Source organism: Periplaneta americana, chromosome 6 (genome assembly GCF_040183065.1).
Source record: "Periplaneta americana isolate PAMFEO1 chromosome 6, P.americana_PAMFEO1_priV1, whole genome shotgun sequence".
In the NCBI taxonomy this organism is placed as follows: domain Eukaryota; kingdom Metazoa; phylum Arthropoda; class Insecta; order Blattodea; family Blattidae; genus Periplaneta; species Periplaneta americana.
Window position 1 is genome coordinate 58,648,113 of NC_091122.1, and position 25,149 is coordinate 58,673,261.

At 34.9% G+C, this 25,149-nt stretch overlaps 1 protein-coding gene across 2 annotated transcripts; it reads left to right on the forward strand.

Annotated features, from left to right (window-relative positions):
• The first annotated feature begins 35 nt into the window (after positions 1-35).
• Positions 36-12,394, forward strand: Fadd (fas-associated death domain protein). 2 transcript variants are annotated; one of them, XM_069828138.1, is made up of 5 exons: positions 36-1,040; positions 1,961-2,062; positions 8,108-8,238; positions 10,155-10,287; positions 10,413-12,394. In XM_069828138.1, the coding sequence occupies exons 1-4, from the start codon at positions 719-721 to the stop codon at positions 10,284-10,286; spliced, it is 687 nt and encodes a 228-aa protein (XP_069684239.1). In that variant the 5' UTR covers positions 36-718; the 3' UTR covers position 10,287; positions 10,413-12,394. The 2 variants fall into 2 exon arrangements, with proteins under 2 accessions (XP_069684239.1, XP_069684238.1); XM_069828137.1 differs by having other exon boundaries at positions 10,155-12,394.
• Positions 12,395-25,149: the final 12,755 nt, after the last annotated feature.

Here is a 25,149-nt window from a genome sequence, read left to right on the forward strand (position 1 = left end):
GCGCTTGCAGCGCCAAAGTTCAGGTTCAAGTTTCAATAGTTTCTAGAAGTTACACGAGAGGGCAGCAGTGTGCAAGTGCTGTCATTTCGTGATAGAGGTTTCGAAGAAACTCATTATTTCAAATCATTATTACAACAGTATTCGCCACTCATTTAGCGTTTGAAGTTCAAGATTACCTACATTCGTAATATTCAAAGATCACATGTTGTGAAATTCACACGATAATAATCTGTTGGATGAGGCACTACCTGTAATTCGAACATGTAACTTTATAGAAGTCTAGAAATAGTTCAAGTATTTTCCACTTCAAGTCGCTACCTAGCTGCTCATAGATCACGTGATTGTGGTGTTTGTGTATGTGTACCAACCAGCATCCTGTGCCTGCCCAAACACTTGCGATTTGCGATAGTATTGTAGTGTTTTGTGTTCATTAGTCAGACTTATTGTGTTGCCTGAAAACATTATTTTTAGAGTAGTATCTGTTATAAATTGAAATGAAGTTATACTATTGCTATAACCCATGTACATAAATGAATTTGAACCACAAGCTTTTTACAAGTTATTGAAGAAAATTGGCTTTCTGTTGAACAAATGCAAGTTGTGTAGGGGAAATTCCCTATATTTATTCTATCAGCATTTATCGCCTATAGTACTTAGTTTTGAATTTCCTCCTTTTCAATATCCGCAGTCGTTTACTTAGGAGTCTGGAGTGAACGCTATGACTCGTTCAGAAGAATACAACTCGCTAAGAAGTCTTGTTTTGAAAAGTTCTGAAGACTATTTACAAGAAGACCATTTGAAAATTTTGCTTGTTACATTTCAGCAAGTTATAAAATCAAAAAGACGTTCTAGTTATATAAATAATTTCAACGATTTAATAGCTATATTAGAAAAGAGAGGTCATATTGGAGATCATAGTGTAGAACCATTGAAACAGATTGTTGATCTGATACCCAATCAGAACGTTTCAAATAGGATTATGAATAATTTCCAGGCTTTTAGACATAGGAGCAGGAATGAAGGTGCATACACGAGTTCTGGTAAGTGCGAAGTGGTGTAGGGATACCTGTATTCAACTTTGTACCATTCTCTCTACTGTTCGGAATTATGCATGCATGATATTAAATTGCCATATTATACGTTTTAATAAAAAAAAAACAACGGTACATGGTGGCATAACCGAGCCATTTAATTTCATAAAAGCGACAGACCAACACATTTCACTTCTGAATCAAACTGCGTTTTGGATTAAGTGCAGAATCCGAGGCATTACATGTAAGCCTATGCCATTTTTGCTATAAAGTACTATCAATGAAAACAAGACATGAAAAAAAAATATCAGCGAATAAAGCGTATTTTACCTGGATTAAAATATTGTACTTCCCCTTCCATAAAAATCAGCGGGACAGCGAATGAAAGAAAATTTTCCTTGCGTACCCATTGAATTCTGCACTTTTACCTGCATTTTGTCAAGAAATATTTACCACTCATTATTCTTCAGGAATTAATATTGTTACGTGTATATACAGTATGATATCCCTAAAATAAGAGAGAAGAACTTAATGTTATTCTTCTTTTAAGGATTCAGTACTTCAACACTAACGTATGTTATACATTATACACTTACCGCTAATGCTTTCTTAAGAATGTAAAGGTCTGTTTTGTTTTATTCTATCATTCTATGAACTTAATGTATTTTTAAATAATGTTAGTTCTATATTTGTTTTATTTCTGTATGTAATTTTTTTTTAAACTGTTCCAAACGCTGACAATTCGCTATATTTGAAAATGATATTTGGTATGTCCAGTATTTTATATTTTAACAGCCTTTGTTTTTTTTTATTTTATCTTGAATAGTTGTTTCAGTATTTTCAGGCTAAAATTACGTTTGATCAGAACCTTGCTTCAGAAATTACGGTTTTATTCCTAACCAGTAATATATACATACCTTGTATTACAGGAAACACTTCACTTCCCTTCTATTCTCCCGATAACTCCATTGGTTCAGCAGGATCCAGACGCTCAAATACTATCAACAATAACAATGCACTGCCTGAAGCAGGTAGATATATTTTAATAAACGTAATTTTTTTAATTCTTATTTATATTCAATTTGGTGAAGAAGAAGAATAATTCTATTGAGAAAAATTTAAGGTGTGTGTAGTTGATTTGAATCTTGAGAATTAATTTAAATTCAATACCTGTAACACGTGTAAACACTATTATATCTGTGCGTGCAATGAAGCAGTTCGGTCATTTATAGAGTATAAAAAGATACAAAATTGTTGTGGATTATGAAAAAGCTTTTGATTGTGTGAAAAAGAACTTTTGTTTAATATAATGTAAATTTAAAGGTATACCACCTTCTTCTTTAAATGCAGTTATAGATATATACAATAACAATCAAATACAAATAAAATACAGTTCTAAATTATTTCTCAAAATCGGTGTAAACTGAGGAGTGTGTCAAGGATGTTCGTTGCCACCGACATTATTATTCAATATATATATATATATATATATGTATATATATATATATATATATATATATATATATATATATATATATATATTTACATGATACTAGTGGCTTGTGCAGCAAATACTGCAAACTAAATTCATTACACTTTCAAATAAATGTTTTTTCAAATTTATTTTCAATGAAGAATACCAGATATTTTGAAAGTTATTTGCTTCCGTAATAATGAAACATACTCCCTCTGAATGTTTTTTTATGCCAAATACTTTTTCTTGCATCTATTCACCTTCAGTTTTTTAGTTTCAAGTAACAATGTCAGGATGATCAGTGGATTTTGCATGTGGGAGTAAAGCAATAGCTATGTCAGGTCATTGTGGATTGTAGGTGAAAGTGAAAAAAAAGTCAGGTTTGCTAAGCTTTCGAACAATAGACATAGCATCTTGGTATAGCTGCTGCGTGTAGAGCTTAAAATGTAGAGGGTAAAATCATTTTATCCTGCTAAGAGATCTTGCTGAAATGATCAGGAGACTACATAATTTTGTAGGCTTCTTATTTTATCAGTAAGTAATACATTTTGGTCTTTCCTTAGGAACTGTAATTTTCGCGCTCTCTCGAGCCAATACTGAAGAGAATGACACATATAAATATCTACACCACACCGACATTAAGTATATGAAAAATACCCAACCCCACTTGATTTATTACTATAAAAATATTTGATTTTTAATAACAATATTATCTTACGTAAGTTTTGTATATATATAATATACACTATCTACCAAAAAGTAATTGGGCACTGATTTTTGCCCCTTTAGAACCTCGTGGTATCACCTCTTGTTGCTGTAACAGCAGCCACCCCGTCAGGCATGTTCTCTACTAGTTTTTGTAGGATATCCACTGGAATGCGTTGCCATTCCTCTTGCAATATGGCACTCAGTTGGACAATGGAAGTTGGCTGAATTTCCCGAAACTTCAATCGCCCGTCCAGTTCGTCTCAGAGGTGCTCAATGGGATTGAGATCAGGACTCTGTGCAGGCCAGTCCAACCGGTGAACATTATTGTCTGCATACCATTGCATAGTAGCCACCGAAACATGGCATCTAACACGTAAAGTCCTGGGTGCCCAATTACTTTTTGATAGATAGTGTATATAGCCGCCACTCAGTAAATTATAGAAATGAAGATCTAATTTAAGATATTCTCTACATCTACTTACATAACCCCAAAAGTTTAAGTTTCATACTATCAATATAGCATTAATATGTATAATTAATTAAAAATAGTAATATTTTATTTCTAATGGTAATAATGTCATCAAACCACTCAAGTTTTATAGATTTTAATATCCAATACACAACTGTACTCAGAAAATTACACACCATAGAATCAGACCTGTAAGTTATTTCTAGCAAGTCTTGAAGTTTTTAATAACCAATTGAATTTGAGCTCTAAATATGTTAGCAATCCTGCAGGTCATGGCCTTCGTGTAATAGCCTATTATTTATTGTAGTGTGTGTTTTAACTGAAATGCAATTAGTTCTCAAAACTGACGAAAGATGGATTTTAGAAAATAGGAAAATTATGTAGGAAAACTAACACTTCACTGAAAGTTACTATTTTTCTGAAAATCCTTGGATGCCAAGCTTCAAAATGAAGGGTCATTCATTAAAATCCGTTCAGCCGTTTTCCCGCAATTTCCATTACCATTTCAAATTATATATATATATTTCAAAATGGCAAAAAAGAAAATCTAATCGGAATTCCAATTTCTTAACTGTGGGCCTTTGTTTCTCTGAAATATAAAACAAAATTGATGTACAGTTCGTCTGATAATAACTTATGTATTTTCTTAACTTCGCAATAGCACTAAATTATACACAATAATGAACACTAAATTAAACTAATACAATGACCAGAGGTGAAGTTCTCCCATAATGCAACTGTAGGCCTACTCTAAAACTTTGCTCCCAAGACATGTGGTTACAATCACTGCACAAACTAACCCAACACTCCTCCAAACAAATGATAGGCCTACTTCCAATTACACACTTGTCCAAAACAGTAGGCCTACATTCCTAAGAAGCTGTTGTCATCAGGAATGAACTGGTCTGTATGACTGTATGCAATCATATCTCATTATTTTTCAGGACTGAAACATTTGACGTTTTATGGTCACAAGACGTACATATAGTACGGGTGATCCAATTGCAACAAAACTTTTTTTCACCTATTTCAATTATTTCCATACACTACAGACACACATATTCATTATCGGTATCTGGTAAAAATGGAATTGGTCCATTAAAAATTTTTGTACCAGACCTTCTCATAGGTAGATAGACTTTATTAAAACAATAACACTAGTCTGCGATGAAATTCCTGCCTCCAAAGTTTTAATGGTTTTAGGGTATCTTTAGCATGCTGAAATCAAATTCAAGGCCAAAAAGTTCCTATCACGTACCATTTTTTTGTTATTGTAATTTTCTTATAATATATTACGACAATTTATAGCGTACTTATTTAAACTGTAATACTTTAACATATATAGGTTTAGTATGTTAGGATATGAAAACCAAATGTATTCAACATATTTTTAAGGTGTTTATATTGAAAACCAAGGACACTGGATGTTTCTTAGCACATAAGGAAGTTAGGGCGAATTAACGTGCAGCCTTGTCATTATTTTTATTTGTGAAAGACAGAAATGTTAGCCACTCCTTGGTGAGAGACTGAACTTAACTCGTCCAGTTTCTCTCACATTGCATTAGTCTGCGTTTCATCTGGAAACGAAGCGAAATCAGTTTGAAGCTTTATTGTGGAGTAGAATGTTAGTCCAGTAAGAAAGTATTTACCATGTTGCATCGAGGATGTCTAAATAATCCAGACCACTTTTGTTATATAACTTATGTAGGATATACATATTGCCTAAGCAGAGGTGTAATATTACAGATTTTGTGAAAAAGTCATACCATGCCTATTTTGGAATCAAACTTGGAGACGAAAGTAAAGCTTGGGCACCACACAAAGTATGTAGAGTATGCACTGAAGAATTTCGTCATTTGATCAATTAGAGAAGACCGTTGCTATCTTTTGGAGTACCTATGGTTTGGAGAGAGCAGTCGAACCATAGTAATGACTGCTACTTCTGTTCGTGTGATGTGAAGGGGTACGATTCTAAATATAAAAATCAAATCGTGTATTCAGTTGTTCGGTCAGACATTTTACTTATGCCTAATGTACCAATCCCTGTGCGACCAGAAAATCTTAAACAAACATCATTCTATTGGTACTGACAACGTGAAATAGGCTTTAAATACTTTTTCTCCGAAGATGATAATCTTGTATATTGCAGTAATGTGAAAGAATGTATGTTAAAACTTTGACTTCCAAACTATGAGCTAAGTGAATGCTTCCAAGCGAAGTTTAACGGATTTCCTCCTTCATAACGGAAACATTTTTGGTTCAATGCCCGTTGCCTATTCAGTGATCCTAAAAAAATCATACACAAATTTGCAACTGCTGTTGTTGCGACTAGACTATAAGAACACTAGTGGCAAGTTTGTGATGATTACAAAGTTCTTAGTATGTTCCTGGGTCAACAATCTAGTTTTACCAAATTTCCATGCATTCTTTGCCTGTGGGATAGTAGGGCACGAGTTGATCACTGGACTATGAAAGACTGGCCACCTCGACAAAATTTGGAAGTTGGTTGTAAGAATGTTGTGCGCCAAAGCCTTGTGAGTTCTTCTAAAGTTGTGCTGCCATCTCGCCACATCAAGCGTGGCTTAATGAAACAGCTTGTAAAAGCTTTAAATAAGGAAGGAGGCTGTTTTAAGTACATGTCTGGTGCAGCATTTAAAAACAGTATGGACGAAAAGGAGAAATCAGCATGGATTTTTTTTTCTTTGTGAAGTTGTTTTAAAATTTCTTGGCAACAAGGATCCTAATTACCGAAACATTGTGGCTAACATGCTTGAAGCATACAAGGAATTTGGTTGTAACATGAGTATCAAAATTTTCTGTTTTCTCAGCTAGATTATTTCGCCGAAAATCTAGGATTCTTCAGCTAAGAGTAAGATGAAGGATTTCACAAGGATCTGCAGGAGTTCGAAAGAAGGTACCAGGGACGCGGGAGCATCAGTATGCTTGGTGATTATTGTTGGATGTTAAAGCGTGAAATACCTGAAGAGAAACATAAAAGAAAGAGGAGCAGGAGGACTTTCTCAACTAAGAAGCAAGTGGTGTAATTTTTTGTGTGATACATTGTGCTAATTTATACATCCAATAGTGAAGTAAACAAGACAAAACAAAGCAAAAACACTCTAGTGACATGTATGAACAACCCTACACATAAGTTCAGCAAGTTGTATCTTTTAAATACTGTTTTTGAATTTGAAATAAAAAAATGAAATGAAAAAGTTGGTGATGAAATTCACGTAATTATAAAATATATTTAAAGTGATTTTGCAAACAAACCTGACGTGATAGAAGCAAACGGATTGAAAATTCGGATTCAGCACATCGACATTATATAAAATCACATTACTTAGTGTAGGCAACAAACACAAAGTTGAAATTCGCAGGCTAGTGTAATTGTTTATTTTAGATTTCACACAACTACTCCGACATGTATAAAAATCACGACATAAATTTTTTCCATTGCCATTTAATACATTTTCTTTTAATTTGGCTATTTAATGACGCTGTATCAACTACTGGGTTGACAGACAAATGCACTACCATCTGAGTTACCTGATGGCTAATGCTTTCTTCTTATAACATCGTATAAATAATAAAATTGATAAAAACATTGCATTCTTATGTACGTACACTGAAAGGAAATTGATGTTTAGGAAGAGTGCCGGAAGTTGTGTTGTGTTTTCTGGATTCATTATTAATCTATCTATCTTCGTAGTGTAGCCAGCTATTTGCTGACAACACGTGTTCCACTATGTTTCACTATGAATTTCCTCCTCTTACAAATGATGGGTAAAAAGCACGATGCTTGTTGTATATATCAGCAGCCACATTCCAAGATGAGGTGTATTCAATATGTTTGGAGAGAATTGTCCAAGGTTACAGGGATTGCAGATTTTAGATTAGTTCTATGGATGTTTGTGACAGGGCAGTTTAAGAGGATATGTTCCAAATCATCTTCGTTATAGTTGCACCAGCATCAACTACTGGAGTCAACAAGATTAAAGTGGTGAAGATACTTCTGAGTGATAATATGGCCTGTCCTGGCTCTTGCTAAGAAAGTTTGTATGTGTCTGGGAATGTTGCAGAACATTTGTAAATCATTAGGTTTCTTTTGAATGTTTTGAAGTACTTGGCCTTTATCAGAAGAAAGCCATAATTCGACCCATAAATTTGTTAAATGAGAATTAACTGCAAAATATGCGCTGGTTAAAGAAGTTATTTGCATAGGTTTGGGCCCCAAAGATGTTGCCTGTTTAGCAGTATTATCTACAATCTCATTATTAATATTTATAAGCATTTTTAAGATTCCAAAAGAATTTCAAATGATCTTTATTTTGAAATACAACAAATGTGTCAAAATAATTTTCTCCTTCCCGTCATATACACTCTTTTTGAACTCTTTATTACATATCTCAATTCCTCTTACAGTTGTGAATCTCGTCTGTGGAGACATAGGAACTCATTGGAGAGATCTTGCAAGAAATTTATCAATTCGTGAAGGAGATATCGACGAGATTGAAGTTCTACATCCTAGACAGTTGAAGGAAAGAGCTTACGAGGTATTGTCAGATATTGGATTTGTTAATGTATTATGATACTGATTCTATAAAACATATGTAGGTCTGTTCCTTATTGGTCTAGAACTTTCAGTAAAGTTTCAGATTTTATATTTTTCACAATATTGACATTCAAAGTAAATAAACACTTTGATGAATTTAAATTATTTTGTAAAATAAAAAAAATTCTGATTAACATATGTTGGCATAAGTACATACTATTCAATTTTGTTAATATTTGTTGTGATATCAATTATACTTTAGAAACTTTAGGTTTAATTTTTTATGAGGACAATATTTATAGCATTTCAATATATATTACCTTACCCTTTTCTTTTCTTTTGTGTGACACTTTTATGCAATGTATAAGCATTGCTTTAGTTCTAGTATAATATCATTCCTTTACTACTAAATTAGAGGGCGGATGTTGATGACATAAAATTAAAAGAAAATGACATTTAAATATTATTCACTGTACTCCCACCACACCTTCTTAAAAATTGGTCACCTTGTTTCAATGACTGCCCTGCAAATATCGGAGAGAGGAGGCAACTTCCTGGAATTTAGCTAAGATAAAGGAAAAGAGAATGCAACAAAATGAAGTTTTAAGGGAAAACTATAGATTTTAATGAGAGTTTACAACGTGTTTCAATTAGGGGTGGTCCATGTCAGTGCCTTCATTCTCTGTCTCCTCCTCCTTCCACACTTCACTTTTGTTGCCAGATCTTCCAGATGAGGGAGTGTGAATGACAAAACAAATTGTGGGCGTAGTGTGCTTTCTTGCAATCTTTGTGTTAAAAATACTGTCTACTACAGTAGACATCCCTTCTGAACCACGTCCTGTCCAGGACACGGTAAAAGTGTTCCCCCTTCCAAACATAAATTCTAAAGACACCCTCGTACTGACAAAAGAACAGGAGTGGTCAAGTCCTCACTTTAACTAAGCTGCTGTCAAGCATTTTATATTACTTCTGTTGTGTGAAGTGAAGCCTTCAGTTGAATGAGAGATGGACTTTAGAGTTTGTTCCAAACTATAAAACTCAAACTTCACTGTTATCCACTTATTCAGTAGGTAATTACTACTGAACTATTTGCTTAGAAAATGATTTAACAGATCTATTGGTAAAGAAGAAAGTGAAATGCAGTCCAAATGATCTAAAAGTTCTTCAAAGTATTAAAAATGACCAAAAAATGACGAAAAAAAAAAATAAAAAATAAAAATGGCCTATTAGTTCAAAAACGTCAAAAAATGCAATATAAGAAATTATTTTTTTACGTTGATATTAACATAGAAAGGATTTCTATATTAATAGACATCGTTCTAATGTGAAAAATAAGCAGATGACTTTTCATCAACATCCGCCCCCTACTAATAATATATAATATTAACAGCAAAAAAAGAAAAAAAGTTCATGGTATAAGGATTACGTATGAAAGGAATACTTACACAAACCAAGGAAAGAAGCAATAGAAACAAACCACAACTGTCTTGTCAAACATTACTACAAAATAATTTTAAATTCATCTACATGCATCGTCTGTAAGAAGCCCAGCTCAATATTAAACAAGCCCTACCTGTCAAGCTATGAAAGTTAACCAGAGAACATGAACGATTTCAAAACTCTTGTTAAAATATCAGAAAGTAAATGCTTTAAAACCAAACTGTAATGCTATTGGAAAACAAGCAATATTATTACTGTTTGTAGGAGTAACAGCATTAATGAGTTCTTGCACCTTTTTACTTCATTTTTAAAAATAATTGCTAATCTGGAACATAAAATTACACCTAGTGTTTTGATATTTTCATTTTATTTTTCTTTTACTTCCCTGTAAATTAGCTGTACTGTAGTCTTTTGATATTTCAGGGAATGCAAAAATATTTTGGGAGATTCATTTGATACTTAATATTTCTTTTACAGTGTATGAAAAGATTCCAAAAGGAAACTGATCCTGACAAAGCACAGTTGAAATTGTTGCATGCTCTTGAGAAATGCGGAAGAAAAGATATTAAAGAAGGTGTGGAAGAACTACTGAGCAGAAGATCATACTGAAGTAAGCTATGCCGAAAGCTCGAATATGGTCAACAAGTTATACATATGCCGGTGTCTGTAAATTATGTAATTATGGTGTAATATAATTATTTAACAGTATATCTTGTATTCATTTTCTCTTTGCAGATATGCACATGAAGTCTAAACTGTTGCTTGTAGAAAAGATTTGTTTTCTATTTTTCTCTCTAAGTGCATCAAATCTTGGTGCTGTTTTCATCTCTCTCCAATGTACAGAATGATTCTTGATATCAGACCGCACTAAATGGAAGTGTTCCAGAAGTCGGTCTAATTTTAAATAATGTAAACAATATATTGATATGGATCCAAATGGAATAGTTTTGCAATTTCGAGAAATATATTATATTGCTGAGAAGTAGATTGTATACACTTCTATAAAATTTAGTGAGATTAAACATGAGCTACATGACAAGCTGATAATGCCTAGGGTGACCAAACGTCCTCTTTTGTCCCTGACATGTCCTCCTTTTTTAGGCCTTTGTCCAGGGTCTGTGCAGATTTTTAAAAAAGTCCTCCTTTTCGTAACTTTTATGCCCGATACTTCAAATTACCTGGTTTGACGTCTTTCTCAAGTAATTTGCCTGTAGGTGGCAGCAGCAATGACGGAATATACTCTTTGCCAACGATCATAACTCTCTTTGCTCCTATTTGTTACTGTCGTTGCTTTCATACATGTAGCTAACTGTAAAATCGTTTTATATTATGAAATTTTGTCATAAATAGGCCTATGCTGTAATAAAATATATATTGACATAATTTTAAGTACAGTGAAACCTCTCCTTACGGACACCCCCCAAGATAGGACACTTCTCATATACGGACAGATTTTTATGTCCCAACTGAAATAATATAGAAATAATGATAAATTTAACTCTCATTTAAGGACACTCTCAGACATGGACACGGACAGCTGTTTCACAGTCCTAAAGCTTGCTTTACCTCCTGACTGCAGGCAGAACTTGGATTTCAAGACCTAATGTGTTACAAAAATGGAAAATTTAGTTTTGAGAACTGTACAGAAATTCTTTAACATGAAAGAAGACAATAAGAGTCTCGTAGGCTCCACTAGCCAGCCGGTTACCCCTTGTTAGCTGGAAGTGAGTGGATAAACAAAGTCATAAAATTTAGCCTGTCTGATGTGTCCAAGGTTTCCACGATCGTGAAATTGTATTCAACACATGATAGGGTTAGTAGGATTATTCTCTTCACTGCAATAAGTTGTTCTGTTTCGAGAGACATGGCACCTGAACGTAAAGGTTAAGTTGAAAACTGTAAATTACAGTATTGCATAACTGTAGACTTATAATAAAATTGTATGGCACAGTGCTGTATGTTCCTTTTCCGGTCTTATCTACTGTAGTTCAAAGTTGCGAAGAATTTACTGTAGTATACTGTGTTTAGAATTAAACTACAGTAATACATTTCATTTAAAGCGTGATAGGATACAATAATGCATATTATAAATTTACTGTCAGATTGGGGAGTCTCCCTCCCAAAAAAGGACACCTCCCAGATGATGACAGATTCTTACGTCCCTTTGATGTCTGTAAATGAGAGGTTTCACTGTATAGGTCTAAGCCTAAATCGAAATAGATATTATCCATCTTCTTTAATAATTGAATCGGTTATTTCGAAAACGTAACATGTATTATTCTGCGCAAACTACTTCAGTAGCATTTAGGCCTATTACATTAACCAAACTAAAAGTCCATTTCTTATCCATTTTTATAGATGAAAAATATGTGACTTATTTTATGATTTTTAACAACAATATGTTACAGGAAAGAGCAAAGAGCACTCTGGTTAAAAAAGTAACATGCGCGAAAATGTCACATGTTACATTTTCGAAATAATCGATTCAATTATAATTCCCTTGACTTTGATGTACGTAACTGTATAATCATTATTATTAAGTTTGTTCATAATTATTGTGTAATAAAATAGATATTAATGTGTTTTTAAGAAGTATGATATAAGCCTAAATCTATACCATAAATATTTTGTAATAAAATAGATATTGATGGAATGTAAACTATATGTATATAAGCCTAAATCTAAATACATATTTTCTGTCCTCTTTTTTCGAACAATGTCTTCCTTTTTGAAGCTTTATGTCCTCTTTATCAATGTGAATCTGGTCACCTTAATGATGCCTTATTCACACACTTTCGTCTGGGAGAATGAACCCTGCCAGATACAAATGCATCATTAATGAAGTACTAATTGTGTAGTAATAGTACATTATGCAACGAGCCTATAATGGTAGTAATTAAGACGCGAGTATGTTTATGAAATGAGCGCAAGCGAGTTTCATAATTTTCATACGAGTGTCTTAATTACCATTATAGTCAAGTTTCGTACGACTTTTTATGCTCGACCATATTTCTAACTTGAAATTATTCATAAGTATTCATGTTATTCTTATCTGACTGAGGAGCGGAACTGACCTTGTGCAATACCTCGTAAATTGTGAGATGTGCGCAGACGCGAAAGTATTGATGAAACAGATGTCGACATTGACCTTGACACTGAAAAACGAGATGACAAATTGAATTTATTTGAATATTATTTACAATTAACGCTAATTATTATAGTAACAGAACTGACTTTATTTCAAATATAAGTGATTTATTGATTTATTGTTGTCTTTCAATTGCATATCCGAGAATAATCAATACTTGCGCTTTCATATTGCTACAATGGTATTTTCTGATTGGTGGAACACCTGAACTTTAATGAATAGGTGTACTTTAATGAGGTCCATTAAAGGGCTGCTACCAGGTGTATAATTACTACATTTCGGCATGGTCGAGCATAAAATAAAATAATGACTGAGTTAAAATTCTTTCTTTTAAACTTAAAATCCACAGAAATACTGATATGCAAAATCGTACAATTTTTTGTGTGTTGTAAGCATGGACTTGTGGTTTAATCAAACAGTACTTTTGTAAGCACTTTTTTATATTTAATTTTATGTTTTTTTTTTTTTTTTTTTTTTTTTTTTTTTTGAGTTGGTAGGTTTTCAAACTGAAAACAAGGTAGGTTTGGAAATTACTGGCTAAATATCCCCAATACAACATTGCCAAATATAGGAGGATAATAGAATCAAATACCTTACTATAATAATACCAAACAGTTGAATACTAGCAGCATTGACGTGAGTGCGAAATTTTGCGGACCTGACATGTAGTGAAGCGGCGTGGAATTACGTCCACAAATACAAATATTAACATAGCGGAAATCGGACTATTGTTTAAAACGTAAGGTACTAATGTGGAATAATATACGAGACACTTAAGAAATGGTATAGTATTTAATGTAACATTAGTTTATATCAAAACTGCATATTATGAGAAATATTGCTTTATACACCGTGTTCCGCTTATAAGTATAATAAAAGAAATAGTTATAATTTCATAACAATGCATGCAAATGGGTTAAGATTGGTACCATTGTAAAGAGGAAATTGGGAAGTTTTAATCCATTGTTGTTACTTATTTTTAGAAGACTCACGCATGCGCAGATCATTAAATAAGAGAATTCGTATTGTATCTTTAGTCAGTCAGCATGTGGACGCCACAGCAGAAAGCCTTTTGTGTGCTGTCATTAGCAGAACATAGATCCATAAGTCGTGTACAGCGCTTGTTTCGCCGTCAGTACAATCTTAGACCGAGGGAAGCTGTACCGACGTACGTCTCAATAATGAAATGGGATAGGCAGCTCAGAGAAACAGGAAGTTTGTTGTCTAATGCAGGTAAACATTCCAAGCGTAAAGTGTCTGACGAAAATGTCGAACGCATTCGCGAGGCATTTCAGAGAAGCCCGCGGAAATCCATTCGACAGGCTAGTGTGCAGTTGAACATCCCACCAACAACAGTGCATACAGTGCTCCATAAAAGATTGCGTTTGCGAGCGTACAAGCTGCAACTTCATCAGATGATTACGCCGAATGATAAACTGGAACGAAAACGCTTTGCAGAAACAATGTTGGATAAAGTGGACGATGACGACACATTTCTAACTCGAGTCTGTTTCTCAGATGAGGCAACCTTCCACGTCAGTGGAAAAGTAAACCGACACAATTGTCGCATCTGGGGGTCGGAAAATCCAAGTGTCGTAATTGAACACCAACGGGATTCCCCTAAATGGAATGTTTGGTGTGGGATCATGCGTGACAGAATCATTGGTCCCTATTTCTTTGCTGAAAAGACAGTCACTGCAAACACGTACCTGGATATGTTGCAACTGTATGCTGTGCCACAACTCCCAGATGGAGCAATTTTCCAGCAAGATGGGGCTCCACCACACTTTGCCAACATGGTTCGCACATTCTTAGACGAACAATTCCCTGCAAGATGGATCGGAAGAGGATCACCGTACATCACATGGCCTGCCAGATCACCAGATCTAACACCACCTGATTTTTTCCTGTGGGGGTTTGTTAAGGACCAGGTCTACAGGACGCCAGTACGTGATTTGGCAGACTTACAAGAAAGAATTTATGCTGCTGTCAACAATGTTACACCACAGATGCTTCATAACACTTGGGTCGAGGTTGAATACCGGTTGGATATTTCCCGTGCCACCAATGGAAGCCATGTTGAGGTTTATGGAACATAAGGTAACAAAAATTCCCAGTTTTCATTCTTTGTAGCAGTTGGTTTCAACTATATACTTGTATTAATTCAGAAGTTATAGCTATTTCTTTTGTTATACTTATAAGCGGAACACTCTGTATATGCATTGCTGACAACTGCAAAGATAAAATTTGTAGTAATCTGATGCTTGTAATAATTAGTAGACTTCAGATTTTAGGTAAAAACCTATTTTAATCCTTAAAAGATAAGTTCATAAAAAACTTGCAAGTACACGTTTCATATAAAACTGTGTGTAAAATTTGTATTTTAACAGCACCTAAAACTGCCTATTTTGACCTATTAAATATGTTTTATCTTTAATAGGTCAAAACATCCATTTTTATTTTGAAAATTTGTATTTTAAATTCCAAATGTGTTCCTGGTTCTGTTGGAAATGAAGAACAGGATAAACTGGAGCAAGTTCTGCAGAGAAATTTAATGTAGGGCTGAAGGACCTGCGTACTGCTTCAGATATCCTAGCAGGGAAGAACACGGATTTACAATGTAACATTCCTGTCCAACAGTGTCAAAACTGAAATACACTCCTGTTACTTCAGTGGATGTGGAGCTTTCATTTTCAGCATACAAATTTGTGTTCAGTAACACACAGCATTGCTTTTTATTTTAAAATCTGGAAAAAGTATCGGTAATTTATTGTGAAGCTAATTATGGACATTAACGGACAAGGCCTGGTAAAAATTGATTATATTTGACTTATTTGAGTACTAAATGTATGTCTAAAACTTATTTTTCACATTTGATTGTTCAGTTTATGTATAACTCGGGTTCCTTAAAAGCCATTTGTAAGTAAGTATAACTGGTTAGATATTTGTTGTTCTTGTACTTTTAGTAGTAGTGGTTGTAACGGTGCATAAGCATTTACAATTATTAAATTCTAGAAGTGAATTCCTGATGATGTGGAACATGTTTTTAAAGAAAACATTATTTTTTGTTAGAGCCTATTTTCAATTCTGTAGAGACTATTTCCTACACTTTTAAGCCTATTTTTGGCACTTAAAATTACATTTTAACGACCTAAAAATCCGTACCCTAATAATTAGTAAAGGCATGTGGACAACAATAAAACTTAATTTGATAAAACCTTAAAATTTCCAATACATTTTAACTTCTATTCATTTATTAGGCCTAAATAAAACAGCTCCATGTATTGTGGATCCCTATCACCATGGCATGGTGGATCCTCAGGTTGCGGATAGAGAAGATGGATTCCAGATATGGAGGGTAGCTGCGAATATATTGAATAAGCAGTCGTGGACAGCCGATTTATAAAACAGTTATATTACCGGTTGTTCTGTATGGCTGTGAAACTTTGACTCTCACTTTGAGAGAGGAACAGAGATTAAGGGTGTTTGAGAATAAGGTTCTTAGGAAAATATTTGGGGTTAAGAGGGATGAAGTTACAGGAGAATAGAGAAAGTTACACAATGCAGAGCTGCATGCATTGTATTCTTCGCCTGACATAATTAGGAACATTAAATCCAGACGTTTGAGGTGGGCAGGACATGTAGCACATATGGGCGAATCCAGAAATGCATATAGAGTGTTAGTTGGGAGGCCAGAGGGGAAAAGACCTTTGGGGAGGCCGAGACGTAGATGGGAAGATAATATTAAAATGGATTTGAAGGAGGTGGGGTATGATGGTAGAGACTGGATTAATCTTGCTCAGGATAGGGACGAATGGCGGGCTTATGTGAGGGTGGCAATGAACCTCCAAGTTCCTTAAAAGCCAGTAAGTAAGTAAATAAAACACCTAATTTTTATTGTTCTATCAACACAGAGACAAAAGCATTAGGCAATGGGAGCTGGGAGACTGTTAAAAATTAGGAGCAAATGCTGGAGATCCCGGGAAATACAGAAGGATTTTGACTATCCAGAAAGGCCTGCTTGAAAGCATAACTGAGACCACTGAAATTATAAACAAAAATTTTCGAAAACTGATGACAGCTATAGTGATTTAGATATATGTATTATTATTATTATTATTATTATTATTATTATTATTATTATTATTATTATTATTATTACTATTTTTTTTTTAATTTCTCTCATTTCATTTTATTGTATAATGTGCATAAGATTCTTAGAGAAAATTTTGCGGCAAAATCGCAGACCCTCTCGCCAAGATTTTGTAGGTTGGTTAAGATATTATTTAAGAAGGAAACTGATAAACTATCTCAAAAGGAAATAAATGCAATTGAGAGACATACTGAAAGTTTAGTATAGTAGAGCATTGATTATCCGAAGCAATAGGGGACGGAGGATTTTCGGATAACTGATCATTTACGAAAACAATTTGTACCAGTCATAAGAGCAGTATGAAACAAAGAAACATTGGTATTAAACTTTACATACAGTATACATGGTTGATCCCGTCGCAGTGACAGTGGCAGGACCGAGTAATATTATAAAACATTCTAAAGGTAAACTGTTAAGAAGTGGGGAAAAGAGAGTAGTTGGATGTTCAAATTACGCGAGGTGCGGTTGCTTGTCCACGCTGCCTTACAAGAGGTCACAGCCGAGGTATGGCAACATATTAGACTTGTGATTTCTGAAGAGAAGTGGATGTGGGAACTCAAACATTTAAGTACATGTGGTGGACAATTTAATTATCAGAAACGACTCTTCTGCCAGTGATTCTGATTTGGGAGTAAGCCTTCTTTGTGAAAGTAGCAATGACTAGAACATCGGTAAGTTTTACATTTTGTGACAAGCTTTCATTATATATTGATATTAGTAGAAGAATTAAACAACAGGCAATGACGTGTGGTTGCCTGAGTGCGTGAGGCGAGGATATTGTTATGGGAATCTTGTTACGGTATTAAATATCAAATTGAATTTCCTATAATTTAATGTACTGTAATATTTTTCAAACGGAAGAGGAATGCATAACATCCGATACAAAGTAATAATTAGATTGGCGTTGTAACCGACTGCCACTGCAGCAATCTACCATTCAGAACAGACTCGCGGAACGATACTTACTAGCTTTGTTTACATTGCTTTTTTCTTATGATGGATGGAGATTTGTGTATATCTGTTATGAGTCATCGAACTTAACTGACTATATCATATCTTTCCAAGAGGTAGGTCAATAACAAGCGTACAATATATGAATAACACATGCAGAACAGTTCTTTGCCCACCAAACTGCCTCATATTGCTTTCATGTGGTGAGAATTAGTCTATGAATAACACGTGCTGGTCTCCTGGCCACTTATTATTTTTTCATATGGTAGGAAATCACAGCAGTTAGATGAGAGAGTGAATTCCCCGTGGGTAAGGAAAAGATCTCTCTGTAGCAGTCAATAATTTCGTGAAACAATGGACTTGTGATGTTGATGTGCATGTGCAAGAAAATGAACGCCGGGAGGGGGGAAAGGAGGGAAGGATCAAATGTTCTTGACAATTCAACAATGTGAGGTGTGTTGCACTATAGTCCTGTCACTCCAATTTCCGGCAGCCAATCGCTTTGCAGGTCGGCTACATTTAAATGTGTGCGTCTTATGATTCGCTAATGAAGACATTATTCATTTCTTAAGGCTCGATAAATACTTAATATAATCGCCCGCCATTTTGGCTCTTTCGTTGGCGTTCGCAGAAAGCACACGAAGACGTTATTTGCTTAATTACAGTGCGTTTGATTTATTATCATAAGAGCTACGACATGATAATGTTTAACGGTGTGGCAAATAGATTCCTCGTATGGTAGCTCGGCAACGAAAGAACAAAAATGGCGAACGATACTATCTACCTAGACTTTATAGAGCCTTCAGAGAAGTTATCTTAAGGAACTTAAGAAAATTAAGAATGACGAAAATAAGGGTTGAAAAAGACGTAAACTATGAAACAAGAAGCAGACGCAAATCACTGATACCGTTCATGAAAGCAGCTAGAAATAAGGGACATTTTGCTAAGATATATGAAGACATTTTGCTAAGATATATGAAGACAAACTGAAAGTCAACGGGAGATACTATGACCTGGAGTTCTGTGAGAAGAACGTAAATCATCCGGAATTTGGATTAAATAACGTGGCAGAGAAACATCAGAGGCAGACTGACAAACACGCGCAGCGGGAATCGAAAGCAGGAGAGGAGAATTAAATCAAGCGAACAGAGCAACCGACTTCAAAGGATAACATTAGAATTAATGTAGAATATGTAGTGGATCAGGAGATGTGCAAGGTACAAACTAAAGAGAATAAAAATTTCGCAAAGCACAATGTGGAAAGCCAAGAAATGTTGGTAAAGCAATGGTTTGGTTTAATACCGAGTAATGGGACGAAACAGCTGTTACAATCCGAACGTGACGTGAAGCATGGAGCGAAAAATGATGAATCAGGAGTCGGAGCAAGAAGGCGACACACGCACAAAAAAGACATTGAACCAGGGAGCAAAAAACGGAACACCAAGCATAATTCTACCAAGCTAGCAAACAGGGAGAAGCACACTTCAAAGAAGAGTGGCATAAAGGCTACAGCGGCAAAGAAATATGCAAATAATAAGAGAAAGAAAGGTTTAAGTTGTGTAATGATGAATGAGTCTAGTGAAGAAGGGGGAGCTACTGATGGCTATGAATCAAGTGAGCGGATAATAGAGGTAAGAAGAAGGAAAGAAAAGGAGAGGAGTCCAGGGTTGGGAATAATAGGAGAATCATCTAAGGGGAATATGGAGAGTATAAGGAAAGGAGTCTTTGCGAGTGAAAGTCCGAGTGTAAGTACGAAAGGGACTGCGACAAAGAGAAAAAAGAAGTCGAGAATACAACAGACAACGAGAGCGCAAATGGTCAAAGTCCAGCAACCGTGGGTGATATTGAGAGGGAACTAAAAAAGATGTGCAGTAAAACTAGATGAAACTTTTATGAAAATTCAGCGAGTTATGTGATAGTTAAAGAAAGGAAGTGCAAACTAAGACATGTGAAGTGTAACAAGTGAACTAGAGGAGAGATCTGACTTAGTCTGAGGCATTAGATGCGGTCAAAAATGTATTAGATCAATTAGTGTAACTGAAGTGGAACTGTGAATAATATAGAGGAACAAGAAATGAAGTGTTAATAGAAGATGAATAGAGTAAATTAGAGAGAAGAGAAGCAATATGGTAGTGAGAGTAATAAGAGTAGGAGATAGTATGTAACCATAAAGTTATCCATTAAAGCGAAAAAGTGATAAGTGAATCGAACAAGAAATAGCAAGGAGGTATCACTAACATTTGAACATTGCAATAATAATTGAGACAAATAATATAATAAGATAAAGTACAAGAGATAGTAGAAATATTAGTGAATACTAGTCAGAGATAAAAAGGTTTTTAACGATAAACATAAAAGTAGGGATAACAGTAATGAAAGATGACAATGATAGTAGTAGAGATGGAGGAGTAGATACAGACCTGAATGTTTCTATATAAGAGTAAGGTGGACAGTATTGCATAGCATTCGGGAATTATATTGAGGGAAGATAAAGAAGGTTAAGAGTTGTAAATACTGTACATCAGAAAGGATGGAGGAAGAAATAGACAGAAGCAGGGTTAAACTTTAGATAATTGGAAGATATGGGGAGACATAAATGATAAGAGAAATATAAAGGATATATGATGGAATGTAAGCAAGGTAGTGGTGGACCGAATGCAGAAATGTGAGGGAAACCACTACCTGAAAGACGTATAATGACAATAAATATGAATATGAATATGAATATAGAGCCTTCACTTCCTAAGACATAAGCAAAGAGGAGGTGTCACGCTGGGAATAACAGCGTTGCGACTATTGTAGTGGCTAGATTCATCATCTGAACAGCATACAAATATCAATTACTGTCAGAGTTAGAAATACAGTAACCGAGTGGAAAAATATTCCTCCAAGTGCATGGTGAAGAAATCAAGGAGCATAGCGAAGTGTGAAAATGGCACACACGTTTTTTACAAACAGGAATAGTCTGGAGGATGGAAAAGAAGAATATCGAAGTTCAAAGGGTGAAAAGTGAAAACTGTTTCCAATATTGATTGATATGCAATGCAACTGGGGACACAAATTCCATAATTTGGTACATCTGGCCAAAATCTATGGCTGACCACTAGGATCCAGAATACAAAGCAGAGGTTAAATTGAAAATACAATATGATTGCGGAGAGAATACGGAACAATGATAAATTTAAAAATAAAGTACAATTTGATTTTGGAGAAACATGTGATGAAATTACATTGAAGAGTAATGAAATGAAGTAAAAAAAAAAATTACATAGTATTACACTGATAAACAAGTGATAGATATCTGACATGATGTTTACTATTCCTAATGTAGTTTTTCATGCTGATTTAAAATCTGAAAACCGTTTTGCGCTATCACGTCAGGTTTTGAAAATATCGACGAAATTTTATTTTTACATGGAACACGGTTCGTCGATTCCCCCCCCCCCCAGATGATGTAGAATTTCACCAGATGTGTTTTGATACGTGTGTGGCTATGTAACAGACAAATTCCATCGGAAAACTTTTACACTGTTTCTTAAGAAAACATAATATGAACTATACTTTGATTCGAAAGTGGATAGTGGTAAGTCGTGGGCACCACAGTTCATCTGTTTGATCTAAATTATGCATGCAACTTGTGCGGTTGGATAAGGAAGGTGAAGAACAACAACCATATGACATTTGGAGTTCCTGTGATATGGCGTGAGTCAAGCAACCACACCACAGACTGTTATTTCTTTTTGTGAAATGTCACTGGATTCTCCTACAAAACTAGTGCATCTGTAAAGTATCCAGACGTTCCTTCAGTTTCTAAACCAATTTCACATGACCCCGTCACTTGTCCAATACCAACAGCACCTGCAGAATACACAGTTAATGAAGAAACGCAAGAAGAAAGTCCTCTTTCATCTCTTACCAATGACCCAGACTCTGACTACTACCAGCCTGGAGAAGATATTCATTTAATGAATAATGCTCAACTTTGTGATTCGTATGGGTCCTGGCACTAACAAAAGGCCAAGCTGAACTGCTCGGTTCACGTCTTAAACAATTTAATTTCCTTGCACCAGTTACTTCACAGTTTCGGCACAGACATAAAGAACTTGTGAAGGTCTTTGCAATGAGTGATACTATTTGATAATGCATGGGCATTCAAGATCTTATGTCAAGCTTCGGAGTAGAATACAACATTGAAGCATGGCGATTGTTCATAGACTCACCTAAGACAAGTTTGAAGGTAGTAAATAATATTATTACTCAATGGAAACAGATATGCGTAAGTACCGGTTGCGTAATCTACGCACCTGAAAGATACGTACGAAACCATGTTGCTATTTCTTGAAAAAATACGCTATCGCGAGTGCAATTGGCGTATCTGTGGTGATTTAAACGTTATCACTATTCTCATCGGAATGCAGACAGAGTACACCAAGTACTGCTGCTTCATCTGCAAGTGGGACATCAGAGATAGGAAGAACCATCATATAAAGAACAATTGGCTGTTCAGAAATAGAATGCAGCCTTCGTGTGCCGTGGGTTGAGCATGACAAAGTTATCATGTCACCGCTTCATATAAAGCTGGGGCACTAGACACCGACTCAGATGCTTTTTGGTATCTATGTAACAAGTTTCCAGAGTTGAATTACGCGAAAGTGAAAGGTGTGTTCATATGTCCACAAATGAGGAAGACCATTGCAGACAGCCACTTTCAAGATTTACAGGATAGTACTGAAATATTACTACTATAATTATGTGTCATGTGGCGCAATTGTACTATTCTCTTAGCTAAAGCCATGTTCATTAGTACTCCATGTAGCAATAAATGCTCTACTGAAACTCCTGTCTCTGAGTTGTTATACATAATGGTTGATGTCGTATAGCTCAAGAACGGTGGGTAATAGAGACAAATGGTTTGCATATTTGGAATCGGAATGTTTCAGTTGTCTTAAAACACCTGTTGGGTACCAAGATATCCACCGAAAATGTTTTTTTGTTATTCAGTGTTATACAAGTGATTGTGTAAAATGGATAATGAATCTCTCAATACCATTAGGCAAATTTTGTTAATGTCCTCATTAGAAAATTTAAGAGAAAGGAGAATGGTTTTGGTTAACTTAAATGAAGTTCCCCTAGCGCCAAAAAGAAGTCCTTTCACTTCCCATGTATTAATATTCATTTTGTATCTCTCACTGAATTGAGGAATACATGGGTTGTAAATAGACTTCTTTTCATCGGTAACGTTATTGGCTTGTTGATCATCCTTCTCAAAACAGACAGTGGGGTCAAGAATGAGGCTTCTTTGATTCCGGCGATCGATGGCTATAATGTCTGCTCTTCTCATTGACCCATTCTCAGCCAAGCAGTGCACTTCTTCGTAAACCTCCCACTTTGCCTTCCGAAGAGTGGATCTTTTAACATACCACATCTACAGGTTCTACCATAAGTTGGACACCCCTTCGAAAGAGATGTTGCACTCCTGTCTTTATACTTATGTGAAATCCCCTGATGTTTATAAAGAGGCCAAATCCCTGTGAAAAATTACAATTTTTTATTGCAAACCCAATCTCTCTATCTTTCAAACTGCAGATTATATGACAATTTTTCTGTCACGAAAACTTACTGAAAAATTACATTTTTTGTAGGAAAAAAATTATTTACTCCAGAATGGATGTATTTAGATCAATGAATTTTGGGATAGAGTTAGAAATATTTGAAAGGCTTCTTGTGCAAATATTACTCTTTGTTTAAACAAATTGTGACACCTCGTTCACACGTTAAAATCCAGATTTTTTTATTTTCTTTAGGAAAAACTGCCACTTTCTAAAGTTCTCTTGAGTTTGAAATTCACAGCAAATTGACCTGGGACTGCTACTGCTACCAGGGCTGGGCAAAATACTGACATGCAAGTATTTCAAATACAAATACAAAATACTTCAAAGAATAGTATTTGAATTACAAATACAAAATACTTTTAAAAAATTAACCAAAATACATTTGTATTTCAAATACTTGATACAATATATAAAGAAATAAGAATATTACTGAAAATCTAAAATATTATATTAACATTAAAAATATTTTTATCTCGAAGTTTTATATAAACACCGTAACTGAACATTCTTCCTTTTCCCAGTCAGCAATGAAATTATGCTACATATGAACAATTATTGCTCCCGTTAAAAAAAAAATAGTTTCTCAGAAGTTTATCAGATAAGAATCCCCTTGCTTGTGAATGAATAAATCCTGCAAAACAGAACAGTCTTTCTACAGGCGCAGAGGAACACAAACTTGTATTATACTTTATAAAAGCTTGCTTCACTGTTGGGTAATTCTCTAGAGTGCACAGGGTTGTCCATTTGCCATGGAAGAATTGTATGAGCTCATACTCCACAGCAGACAAGTTCTTTTCTTTTTGCTTTTCAAAGTCTGTTGTACTTGAGTAGAAAACATAAACATTTTGTTCATCGTCTTCATCATCTAAACTGACCAAAAGTGTAGTAGAAAACTGCTCAGCTGATTTCAGACACATATTCTGTATCCTCTTCTCATCATTTGGTGAGGCAGTGTCAGATAGCCTTCTCATCTTAAATGATGGGTAGAAGCATACTGCCAAAATAGCTCAATTTGCTTTAAATTTTGATGAAAGCGAACTTATTAGGATTAGAGTTACTTGGAATAGATGGCGTAGATTACTAGATAACAGAATATGTAATCTGTTTTTGAGGGAAATTAATGTGGACAAAAGTTGGCCGTAATAACACGTCTTCTCATTTTGCATTAAATCAAGGGCTACGGCAATGAGTTTCAGAACTGCACAATATTCTTCACGGACTGAAACTCAACATTTTTGAAGGTTGGCAATCCCAGTTTTTCATATATACTGTTTATATCATGTTTGAATTGCAATATTTGAGAGACTGAGTCATAAAGGGAATTCCATCGACTTGGGCAAGGAAACTTTAATGAATACTTCAAGACGTCTGATATAATTTCTGAGGATTTGAGTCTCCTAAACGCATTCCATAATGCTGAAAATTTATCAAGTGTTGGGTGATTGATCCTTGATGCTGTTGGAGGTTTCTTTACGGCATTAAGGAAATCAGTTGTGGCAAGAAAAGTAAGTGTATGGCTAGCACATCTAAAATGAGTAGGCAAATAAGACAATGTTCATTTTTCAAATCCAAATTCAAAACTTGAAGGACAAGAAGAAGAAGAAAGTA

Bases quoted from the DNA above. Each gene is read 5' to 3' on its own strand.
- Fadd (XM_069828137.1), top strand. From the start codon at position 719: ATGACTCGTTCAGAAGAATACAACTCGCTAAGAAGTCTTGTTTTGAAA. The intron at 2,063-8,107 runs GTAGATATATTT...TTCCTCTTACAG, and splicing joins CAATGCACTGCCTGAAGCAG to TTGTGAATCTCGTCTGTGGA. The intron at 8,239-10,154 runs GTATTGTCAGAT...TTTCTTTTACAG, and splicing joins TGAAGGAAAGAGCTTACGAG to TGTATGAAAAGATTCCAAAA.